This window comes from Sturnira hondurensis, unplaced genomic scaffold, assembly GCF_014824575.4.
Source record: "Sturnira hondurensis isolate 20B ecotype Veracruz unplaced genomic scaffold, ASM1482457v3 Scaffold0003801, whole genome shotgun sequence".
NCBI lineage: Eukaryota > Metazoa > Chordata > Mammalia > Chiroptera > Phyllostomidae > Sturnira > Sturnira hondurensis.
The window spans coordinates 1,593,543-1,606,439 of NW_028076432.1; the positions used below are offsets into that span (position 1 = coordinate 1,593,543).

A 12,897-nucleotide genomic window follows, 5' to 3' on the forward strand; every position below is an offset into this window, starting at 1 on the left:
CTTGATCACTTTGATTCTAGGTCTTTTCAGTAAGCAGAGCCAGGAAAGGTATAAGTGTTTAAGTGTGTGTGTGTCTCTCTCTATACATAATATATATGCATATATTTTTCACCATTAGGCACATTAAGTACCCTTTTCATTTTTAGAGGAAACTGTTCTCATTGCGTTTAGTCTGCTGTGTTATGCTATTAGGCAATGGAAGCAGTAAGTTATTAAATGAGGTCTTAGTGACACAAAAGAATCAGTGCAGCTTCCTCAGGCGACAGACTTATACAGAAGCGCCAGGAGAATTTCATTAACAAATTAGTGGTTCAGTAAGTAGAAACTCAGCTTTAGCACTTTTTTTTAAAGCGGTTATACTTTAGAACAACAGTTTTCAACCTTTTTCATCTCATGGCACACATAAACTAATCACTAAAATTCTGCAGCACGCCAAAAACATATGTTTTTGCTGTTCTGACCAAAAATATAGGTATAATTTTTGATTCACTCACACCAGATAGCTATTGTTGTGTTGGCTCTTGTCATTTTTTTACTTGACAATCTAACAGAAAAGAGGTCAGTGCCCCTGACTTAGTAGTCAGGTATTGCATGCTTTCAAAAAGTCCGCTGGCAGGCCAGCTGAAGATCACTGTTTTAGAGCATAAAATCACCAGGCTGCATCAGGGTGACCTTTTGAAGCATTGCAGTATCTGTATTCGAGGAAGCACCGAATAACCAGTAATGCTAGTGCTGGTCACAGCCACGAACGATGACAACCCTAGTCTATGCATGATGACCTTTGTGGCATATCAAGAACATTTCTCACACGACAATAATTTACTGGAAAATTAAATATAATTGATTTAATCACAGAGAGAAGGAAAAAATTACATTCACCTTTGAAAATGACAAGTCCTTGAGTTGACTTTGCTTTTGATCAACAGCATACTACTTTATTCACCTTGGAAAAAAACCCAAGGTTGATTTTTATAGAACTTTAAATCCAAAAGTCTTTCCCATGCCCAGTGTAAGCTATAGAAAATAAATGTTTACCGTGGGAGTCCCCCTTAAACAGATTTTATTGTTCCCATGTATTTGAAATGTAGAATCTCTAATCAAACAGTATCTTTAAACCTATGCTAGGCCATTAAATACCTTAGTAAGTCTCAGATAAAAAAACCATTTTCATATGATTCGTGAATTTTGACCATAGAAAACCCCCAAACCCCACAAAACTATAATGGCCATTGGCATTGCCTTTTAGAAGAAGCAGCCATTTTCAGCTTTAAATGGTATAGAACTGACAATGGATACTTTTGCTATGAAGCAAAAAAGTAGATTTCATCTTCTGTGTCAATTTTCGTGAAGTTGAGAGTGGCTTCCTGGGGCACTGTTTTGGGATGAATTCTGAGGCCGCTTCCAGCCTCCTTGGAAGATGAACACTGGTTACTTAAGGACTGGGGAGTCACGGCACGTGTGCCATGCACTCGGTAACCAGGATGAAACAACATCTAAAAACACACACTTCACAGACTTACCAGATAAGCCACCCACGTCCATCTTCTTCAGGTTCTTTGCCTCCAGAATCACAACAGTCAGTTTGCCAGCAGTAGGTACATAGCGCAGGGAGAAGCAGATATCGCCCAGTTTCTCTTGCTACAAAGAAACCAGATAAAGATGAATATACTTTGTTACATATGCATTGTAAATTCCTCAGGAGGAGGACTGTGACAATTAGAATCAGAAAACTCTTAGGTTCATTGGCATTTACCCAGTGGCCTTTCATTCACTAAGGAATCACCAAGAATGATTGCCACCCGTTCAGTTTTTAAACAGCTCATTTATACTTGACATTCATCAAACGGCATCCATAATTCAGTGGTTCAGGAAATGAGACAAGATGACTCTTTTAGAGACTCCAGTCTGCATAGCACTGCAGCACTGTTGGCAAACTTTCATAGCTTTACTAACTGCCTCTGCAAAGAGCCCAACACTGCTTTAGTCAAATCACCCCTCCCTAAATTCGGGTCTCTTTACACCTCAGACAGGATTATGTCCAACACTTTATATTTAGATTTTGGGGGAAAAGACTTTTGTTTATGATCCACTAAATTTTATCTGTTGGTGAGAAATTCTGACTTTCTAGTAGCCGAAAGGCAACAAAGTCAGTCTTCAAACTTTGTGTTTTATTCATTTCAAGTGAGGTCTAACTTCCAATTTTCCTTATCCTAATATTTGTAAAAAATCTAAGTGGCAGGTTGGAAAACAAACACTGTATTTTTTGGACCATAATATGCACCTCAGTTTTACAGGAGAAAAATAGGAAAAAAATTTTGAAGCAAAAATGTGGGAAAGTATTTAATAACATAAATAACATAATATTTCACCAATGCAAATGTGAAGCTACATTTGGACTATAAGATACACCCCCATTTTCATCCCATTTGGGGGTGCATCTTATAGTCTGAAAAATATGGTACATAGTAACACTAAACAAAGCATCTCATAACCCTTCATGTTATTTCATTGATACCATATTTTAGACCCAAAGCACATTCAACAATCCTGTTCCCAGGCGTTTCTGAACCAAGGAGTCAGAGTTTAAGATGATTGTATACAGAATGAATATACGTAATTTTTTTCCCCCAGAAAAGACTGCTATGTGTTCTCCCACCTTAAGTGTCTTATTCTTTTGTATAACTAATTAAGAGCCATGATATTAGAACTTTTGCAATCATATTTATAAGCATGAGAGAGACGGTAGGAGATGCTGGAGGCTCTAGACTGTTTTCTGATGTGGGGAATTGTGTACATGGCAAATGAGGGTTTATTTCTTATTGCTCCTTCCTGCCAAAAAAGTGAATCCTGATTCCAAAGGTAATGGTTGTGTTGGACATCTGCACATGTACTTCACCACAGGGACAAGGTAGAGAGGGCCATAATCCTCAGGCCCTCTCATGTTATACTCTCATTATGAGTGCATATTTGGCTTTATCTATAACTTCATGAATATTGAATCAGCCAGAGTCTCCAAGGTGGAAATAACTGCCTAGCTATGTTAAGAATTTAAGGAAATGTCATAACTCTATAGGGTACTCATTATATCCACCTTCACAAGAGAAAAGCGTATCTTCCTGTTCTATGATTTGTCTGAAATTGAGAAGCGATGTATTCAGTGTGTGAGAGAAATGGTGCTCTTTCTCATGACTAGTGCTTTTATTAAAAATATCAACATATGTCTTATTTTTGTCTTATTGTGCACACATCTAAGTTTTCCCACAAGACTGTAAACTCCTCGAAGACAGGATCCTTGCCTGAATTATCATTTCCCACACATTTCTGAAGGGAAATAAATGGCAATTTCAGATAATACCTCCCATTCTGAGTCATCTAGGTCATAGCTCACTTTCATTAGTGTAGGAAATAGTTACTTTTAATGTGTTAAATTCACCCTAAACACCCAGTCACCTCTACAAATTAATTTGCACACCAGGAGAACCTAGTGAAATAAATTATTTTTCGTAGTCTGGAAATACAGAATGAGAGAATGAGAGTTAATATAATAGAAATCAACATAAAGTGTAGGTAGATTCATCTGAACCTCATGAGAGAAGAGAAATGTAAATGAACAAAATTGCTGTTTAAAAGTGCTCATTAGGAGGAGGGTTCTTTTTGCTGGGTTCTGTCTTTCTGCCGCAGTACCTTCCCTGGGGAATTCACTGGGTGGCAGAACCAGGTCACGGTCACAGCTGTAATTGGCACTTTAGAGATGACTATTCTCTTAAGTGATACCTCTCTGGGTGGTCCGTCATTTAATTTATGGGCATCTCAACATTTTCAAACAAAGAAAACTCACAACTTACCTATCGTTCAGTATCTTTTCATTATCTTTTCATTATTCACTCATAATATATAGGGAATTTTTAAAATTTTATGTAATATTTTAGAAGAGAGGAGTTATAAAATGTGAAAAACCACTCCTCAAGTAGGAGAAATATGTACAGTTTTCTGTAATTTTAAAGCTATGGGATGGAGAAAGAATGAGTATTTAAAAAAAGAAAATATCAAAATGGAAACTTGGGAGGAAAGAGTAATGAGGAAAAGTACTTATTTCAGCATATTTACAGATATACATTGAACTAATTTAGGGACTTGATATATTTTAGACCCAAGCACATTCAACAATCCTGTTCCCAGGCATTTCTGAACCAAGGAGTCAGAGTTTAAGATGATTGTATATAGAATGAATATATGTAAATTTTTTCCCCCAGAAAGGACTGCTATGTGTTCTTCCACCTTAAGTGCCTTATTCTTTTGTATAACTAATTAAGAACCAAGATATTATAACCTTTGCAATCATATTTATGAGCGTGAGAGAGACGGTAGGAGATGCTGGAGGCTCCAGACTGCTTGCTGATGTGGGGAATTGTGTAATGTAACATGTAAAATTTCATTCAGTCATAAAATGATCATACTCAGTACACAAAATTAAACATATTTTTATATTCATCAGTTGAAGTTACTTCCCAGTGTTTTAAAACCTTATTACTTTTGGTTCTATAAGCCATTTGAAAGAGAGTCACTGTTTATTCTGGAAGTTGTGTCCCTTGGGGCACCAAGCAAATTGCTAGAGAAAAACTCATTCTCTAGAAACAGGTGAGGAAAATACCCAATTCGTACAAACCTTTATCTCGTTCATTAAATTTCCTGAGCTGTAACTATCTGAGGTATAAGTAAATGCTTTTCTGAATGTTTAAAAATCAGCTTTAATAATTCTCTAAAATGACAACTTTGAGAATGCGGGCAACTGTCTTCTATTACATTCTGGTCTTACTCTTGCTTAATTGATTTAAGACATTTAATTAGACAGCAATGAACTCTTGTCCCTAGAGTCTGGTTATAGCATGTGAAGGTTTTACCGTATCTCCTCATCTACGTGAAAAGATTGGAATGATCTGACAGTTTTTTTAAATCTTCACTCAGTGATAAATTTTCATTGCTTTTAGAGAGAGAGGACGGGAAAAAAGAGGGAGAGACAGAAACATCAATGCCAGAGAATAGCATTGATCAGCTGCCTCTCATACACACCCTGACTGGGGGATCACACGTGCTGAGACTGGGATCTTGCCTGCCTGGACCAGGGACTGATCCCATCCCTTACATATGTGCCCTAACCTGGAATCGAACCTGCAACCCTTCGGTTTTGGGACGATGCTCCTCCCAACTGAGGCATACCAGCCAGGGCAATCTGATAGCTTTATGTGGACATTTTCATATCAAGCTCTTACATCAGAGTTTTCACATGCCACTTGGGAAGGAAGATGATTGGGTAGTGATATCTAAAGATTTAATATTAAACATTTTATCTATTACTCCAAAGTTCTAGAAACCAAAAATTTCTAAATTAAAAAAATGTTTTCTTCAGTGAGGTTATGGTGATAAGAAAGAAAAGGGGTTCTTACCCTGGCTGGGCGGCTCAGTTTGAAGCATTGACTCCACCCATGCCCCATACACCAAAATATTGCAGGTGTGATTCCTGGTCAGGGCACATGGCTAGGTCTGGGGTTTGAAGCCCAAACAGGGCATGTATAGGAGGACACTGATCAATGCTGCTGTCTCACATCAATGTTTCTCTCTCTCTCTCTCTCTCTCTCCCCCCCGCCCCCCCCCCCCCCCACACACACACACTTCCTCCCTTCCTCGCTCTCTAAAATCAATAAACATATCCCCAGGTAAGGATTTCAAAAAAAGACAAATGTGGTTCTTGGAAAATTTATGTAGAAAGATGATACCCAAACCTACATCTCAGATCCTTGCTGCTCCTTGACAGTTCTGTCTAGCTTTTTCCACAACAGCCCCGTGAGGTAGGTATTATTATGTCTACTTTATACATAAAAACCCGAGACTCAGGTTACATAGGTATCTCAGTGTAGAGCTGAAGCAGGGTCCTTTAACTCAAAGTCACGAGTTGTCTTTATTGTCACATTGCCATATGGAATGACAGACCAATATTCCGACTGACCACCCATTGAATATTTCATTCTCCCTGGCATTTTAGCCCTACCCTAAAACTAGAAATAATGCTTCTGGAAGTATCATTTTTGCAAGATAATTTCAAGACCCTGTAGAGTTGCAGCCAACAGATGAGTGCTTTTGCTGCTGTGATTATCTCACGAAGGGGCCTTATTACTATTAGGAATTTCAGCTTTATGTATAATTTATTTTAGTCAATTTGCCTTGATCACTAGGTGGAAACCACCGGTTAGTGTTAGAAAGATCCAACTGTGAGATTTAGAGGAATTAACCCTCTCTTTTAGAATGTGGAGCTGACAATCAGAGCACCTTTATTCTGAGCTGCTTGGCAATTCCATTATTTTTTTTAGAGCAGCCACTTAATAGAACAGACACAAATTAATGATTTAATAGACAACCACAGCAATAGCTTTCCTTTTTCAAAAAGCATTATAGATATTAGAACAGAGGTCATATGTAATGGATAAATAAAAAGTTCGATTTAAAATGAATATTTGATCACCTCTATAACAGCATGCATCATTTTATATGTAAAAAGAGGGATTCAGTTACTGACCTTTGCAAATGGGGCTAATTTCACATGTTTGTTGGAAATGCTAAACTTTTGAATGTTTTAAAAAGGTGCCTGAATGGACTTAATGCTGTGATATTTTAAAAAGACATGTTCTGTTTATATTATTATTAGGATTTTTATATTAAGTTGGTGATAGATTCTCTGAATAGAGGATTTTTCTATGCAGTTGGGAATCTATTTAGAGAGGACAAGTACTAAATGAAAGTCCCATAATCTCTCAAAATGAAAATTGTGAGACTATGCATATTCTCTACTTGTAAAAATACTAAGATGTTATTTATTTATAAGAAGGACAATGTCGGGTTTTTAATTTTAATAATGAAATGGGTGGCTTGAAGTATGTCCTTTGTGTGGCATTATCCTTCAAATTTATTTTATCCTCATAACTACTCGCATAGCCCTGAAGTATCTGCCAAGTAGGTATTTACATCTAACCGTCCAGATGGTCACAGTGTGAAACGTTGCTGTGGGTGTACCCAAGCTAAAAAGACTGAATCTGCCTAGTGCACAAATGTACAGTAAATAGTTCAGGTGAATGAGACAGTAAATTATGTCTTTGAATACTTATTTTTACTACATGATCCATTAACTTAGTATTCATTCAATTATTCATTCATTTCATATTAAACAACTGTTGCATTCCACCATGGATTCTTCCAGNATTTTTAATTTTAATAACGAAATGGGTGGCTTGAAGTATGTCCTTTGTGTGGCATTATCCTTCAAATTTATTTTATCCTCATAACTACTCGCATAGCCCTGAAGTATCTGCCAAGCAGGTATTTACATCTAACCGTCCAGATGGTCACAGTGTGAAACGTTGCTGTGGGTGTACCCAAGCTAAAAAGACTGAATCTGCCTAGTGGACAAATGTACAGTAAACTGTTCAGGTGAATGAGATAGTAAATTATGTCTTTGAATACTTATTTTTACTACATGATCCATTAACTTAGTATTCATTCAATTATTCATTCATGTCATATTAAACAACTGTTGCATTCCACCATGGATTCTTCCAGGCGCTAGACTCCATTTCACCTACATGAATGAGATGTTTTAGGATTTCCAGAAGAGAGTGGAGAGGCAGACTTAGAGAGAGAATGACAGCACAACATGGTAACCACAATGTAGCGGTGGCGCAAATGCTATGGGCGCTGGGAGGAGGAGTTTTGAAACTTTGCAGGGTCTGGTAATCACACTAAAAAGAGGAGGACTTTAATGGCAGATTTAATATTTAGCAATAAATATTTAGCAATTTCTTCAGCCACCTCAAATACATGCTTCTTTGTAAAGCTAATGTGCTTGCTGTGCAAATGGACCTTTAAGACAAGTCTCCAGCTCTCCTTTCAACCAGAACTAGCATCTGGGGTGTTGGTGACATATCATTGGTCCTGGAAGAGCCAATACCAGAGCTGAGATGTGAAGGTGCAGCGGGAAGAATCAATGTGAGCCCGGTAAAGAAGAGAGCAACAATGTTCAGGCACAGTGATACATATGCAAGTCCTCAAGAACTTAGGCCAAGTTAGTCTTCTATAAGCATAACATCTAATTAAATTAAATATGAATTTCTATTTATGATTTACATCTTCAACACATCTTCATGATATCCTTAACTTCTATTTTGATTAAAGGACACATTCTGTTCATATTAGAAATAATAGTTAACATCAGAGAAGCAGACATTCTGAAATGTTCAGAATAAGAATGATGAAAACAAAGTCAAACTGCCTATTAAAAGGAACAGTCAAGTGCAGAACAGAGTGGTGGGAAGAACACTGGAATGAGACATGGGAATTAACTCACTATTTGTTCATTAACAAATAGTTATTTATGGGCCATTTCTCATGTGCCAGGCACTGTTCTAGGCACTGGGATACAACAAATCCTGCAACAATCAGTGAATGAAGTAAGCATAGTAAACTGCAAGTAGTTTACTTGTAGTAGTTAGAAGCAGTTAAAAATAAAGTAGTTGGGAGGGTGCCTGGCACATAAAATGTACTATATGAGTGTTTGCTATTATTGTAACAAAACTCCTATTTGAACCACCATTTTCTCTAGAGAGTTTCAGATTCCTCTGCGCTTTTTCATAGCTAAACTTCTTGAATGAGCTGGCTTTAATCATTGTCTGTATTATGTATGTTCCACTGATTTCTCGCTGCATCATTTTATTAAAATGGTGGTTTCCAGTGACATCTGGATTAGGTAGCCAAATATTTTTCAGAGCTCATCGACCTGAACTCTCACCAGAATTTGTTGATTTCCTCTCCTTTTTGGATTCTGTAATAGAGTTTGTTCTTGATTTATTTGCTCCTGACCACTCATTCTTGATCTCCTTTCTCAAGGTTTAGTCCTAGCCCATTTCTTTTCTTCATAAACTAATATTATCCCAGTCTGTGGCTTTAGTTACAATTTACAAGGGATTACTAAGTTTATATCTTGAGTTTAGATCTTTTATCTGTGGTCCAGTTTCATAGTCTAACTAGTCTACTTGTCATTTCCACATTAGAATATTTCACACCTTAGACTCCAATGCCAAAAGCTAAGTTCACTATCTTTCTCAAAACCCTAGTTCATTCTATTGCAGTGGTTGGTACCAGCCTCCAGCTAGTGCTTAAACCAGAAAACAGGGAATTATTTACCTCTGACCTCTTTGGAGTTCTGATTAATCTATTAGAATCTTTCAAATGGGTTTACTTGTTTCTATCCCTATCCAATAAATCTCTAATATTCCAATGTTAGAATATGCACCAGCCTAATTCAATAATCTGTCATTTTACTATTTCAAAAGTTCTAGTTGGTCTCCTTAAATTTACTCTTGAGATACAGTGGGCAGTCACCTTCTAAATAACAAATGTACCTACAGTCCTCAAGTAGGTCTTCTGTCTCTTTTGGGGTAAAGATCCACGTCTCTAACCATCAGTTATTTTTCAAGGGATGGTTCCAGCTTATTTCTCAGCCTCATTTCATGCCAGTTTTACCCTCTCTGCTCTGGCCACATCAGTTTTCTTCATACTATTAAATACGTCATGTTAACTGTACTCATCTTTTATGCCTCACTACAGAGATTATTTGTGCAGCAAAGCCTTACCTGAATCATCAGACTAAATAAAGTTCTGGTATATTCTTTAGTAGCCTCTGTACTCTTCTTTTGAAATATTGATTATAGTAATAATATATTATAATCATGTACAATAATCATAGTCATGTACAGCAAGCATGTATTGATTTTTGTGACTATTGGATTATAGCTCACTTCTAGGAATTTGATCATCTGTATATAGTCACCTTTATATGCATAGTAGTGGCACAAAAGAGATGACTAGTACACTGTCACAGAGCCAAAGACTGAATTGCTCACCTCTGGGAGAAACCATTAGACAAGTGATGTGTACCACTTCTAGATTCAATCCCCCAAACTCCTACCTATGACCTTTTCTCTCTCTCTTATGACTGGGACAATGACCTTAGAGTCACCTTGAAAGCCACATGCTGGAAATGACAGAGATCCAATCACCCAGGACCCCTGAATGGTCCCTGAAAAAAAGCAGAGCCCTGCCTACCAGTGTGAAACTACCTTATACTACTGAGTGAGCAAGAAATAAATTTCTCTTACCAAACCATTCACAATTGGACAAATTTGTTACTGTCAACAGCCTGACATAATTAACACACATAAGTGAATGAATTATAAATGATGTTGTCAAAAGTATAATTAGTGATCCATTTTATATTGCAGAGTTTGTAGGAAACAAGCAACACTTAGTCTTATACTTCATTAACTCAGTTTACCAAATCCTTATTTTGTGTTTTCAATATGTCAGTCATGGTGCAAGGTACTGGGAATAAAAGATGTTTAAAACTTGTTCTTGCCTTTAAGAAAGTTATTCCGTGCTGGGGATAACAGGCATAAAAACAAAAGTTCAACATAAAATGATTAAGTGCCATTATAGAAACACGTATTATGAATGACCCCTATGGAGAGGGTAGAAAAATTTGTTGTGGGTGATTGCATATTTGTAATGTGCACTGGAAAGTGAGTCCCAGAAATGCCCTTGTCAGTACTCTTCATGTTGTCATGTGCTTTGGTGTCTGTAATTTCACCCTTCATTCCCTTTGGTCAAAGCTCTAGCTCTCCAGGAGACCTTTAAAATAATAGGAAATACTGTTTTGCCCTCTAGTGGACAGCACGGCAATCCACTGTGGTCTTCAGTTTTAGTTTCTTGGGTTATGAAAGTTTCATCTAAATGAGTGGAGATGGGCAAAAAAGGGAGGGGGTAATAATGGGTTTGGCCCCAAACTTTGGGATACTGCTTTAGGTAATAGAGGGCCTCAGGGGGATCCTGGGAAATGACCCCTTCATATGAAGACATGTGAAGGGCAAGGGAAATAATAGAGAACAGTTTGGGGAAGATATACAAAGACACACCTTCATCAAGTTGCCTTGTTCCTTTAACATTCTCCCACTGTTAACTACGCGTCCTTGATTATTTTGGGTCAGGTCATATTTTACACTCATCACTTCTTGGCCCTCTGGCCAAGGACCTCACCTCATTGGATGAGGTCCAATTTTAAATATTCTATTTTAATATAGAATATTTATTTATTTTTTATTTATTTTATTTTATTTATTTATTTATCTTTATTTATTTATTATTATTATTATTAATAATAAATAAAATAAATAAATAATAAATAAATAAATAATATTTATTATTATTATTATTATTTATTTATTTATTATATTTATTATTTTATCTTTAAAATATTTATTTTATTTATTTATCTTTAGAGGGGAAGGGAGGGAGAGAAATGTATGGTTGCCTCTGCCGAGGACACACAATGTATCGTGTGTCCGCTGCCGGGAATTGGCCTGCAACCCAGGTATGTGCCCTGCCTGGGAATCGAACCGTGATCCTCTGATTCGCAGGCCCGTGCTCAATCCACTGAGCTACACCAGCCAGGGCCCAGTGTTTTTTTTTTTAATGGAAATGTGGATACCAAGTAATTTTGAAACATGGGTGACATGCATTTCTAGATAAAAATGTGGATTTGACCTCTACAGGTATGAAGGACGTATTGTAAAAGAAGTATTATGCCAGACATGGGCCACTGGTCCTGGAGCATTCATGACTGACAATGCCAAGTAGTCCTCGGAAGGCACTGTCTGGCACTTCTAACCCTTAGACATGTCATCTCTAGTGGCAGAGATATGCATTTGAATGATTTACACATAGGCTTACTGATAGAGCAGAATAAAAAAATTTCTTATGTACAGCAACTGCAGAATTTATATGCTGACCTATCACTCTGAATCCTCAAAACTAGGCAGGAATAGGGTCTCGACAGAGAAGGCTCAGGAGCCAGTGTGCTGTTGTAGCCAGAGAACACTTTTCCCTTTTCAGTTCTGGGGTGATGGTGATTAAGAGGGAATCCAGAAGGAATGGCAATGCCATGCAATTAGGACAGGTCATTGGCCCAGGAAAGTCTCCCTTCCCCCCAGGAGGGCTGGCTAAAGAGGACAGGGTGAATGCACAGCAGACCTGAGCTTTGTACTAACCAGCTCAGGGCGTGCTCTGAGAAAATTCTTCCTGCCCCAGGACACTACTGGAGATAAATAATACCTGCTTTACCTTTAGGTGAGGGTTACACGAGATCCATCTGTGAGCTGAGGGGAGTGCAAAATCATGGAGAGAAAGACCAAAAGAAGGCAATAAAGAGACTATGCAAAGTTACATAGAAGCTGGTGAGGAGAGAAAAGCTACTGAAAAGCAAGGTTAGAGATGTCAGAGGGGCCAAACCAAGCTTCTCTACTTATAGCTTCAATTGGCCATGGGTGTGTCTATTGAAAATGGGGGGCCTTTAAAAAAGAGAAAAGACAGAACAAAAAAAGCCCCGAAGATCTGAGTTGGGGTGCGGAAGGCGAGGCAGTGGGAAAACCCAGGAGAAAGAATAAAAGTGGGAAAAATGATCACAGTAAAGGAAACACCAGTGTGTCTACTTTATCTTCCATCAGAAAGAGGTCAGAAAGAAGCAAGAAGACAAGGAAAATCAAACAACTTGGAACGGCGAGGACTGCAGTGCGAGGATTTTGAAAGAGGATTTTATGTGCATTCACTTCACAACGGATGAGAGCTGTTATGACAAGGGGACCCTAATTGTTAGTTCAATTGGGAAAAACTAGGAGCCATATCTATAGTCATTCAAATCCACAGAAATAAAGAGTCTGACGTGAACCTCCGATGGCAGGGAACATGGTATGTTTCTTGTTGGCGGTGTCTGTAGGGAAAGCATGAGGCACTGTGGTGATT

At 37.8% G+C, this 12,897-nt stretch overlaps 1 protein-coding gene across 2 annotated transcripts in view; it reads right to left on the bottom strand.

Moving 5' to 3' along the window:
- Positions 1-12,897, bottom strand: part of SYT1 (synaptotagmin 1) — a 440,827-nt gene that overhangs the window by 97,990 nt on the left and 329,940 nt on the right. For both annotated transcript variants that reach the window (XM_037042822.1, XM_037042821.1), the window contains exon 7: positions 1,521-1,638. In XM_037042822.1, coding sequence (XP_036898717.1) covers positions 1,521-1,638 — 118 coding nt within the window. The remainder of the gene's footprint in view (positions 1-1,520; positions 1,639-12,897) is intronic.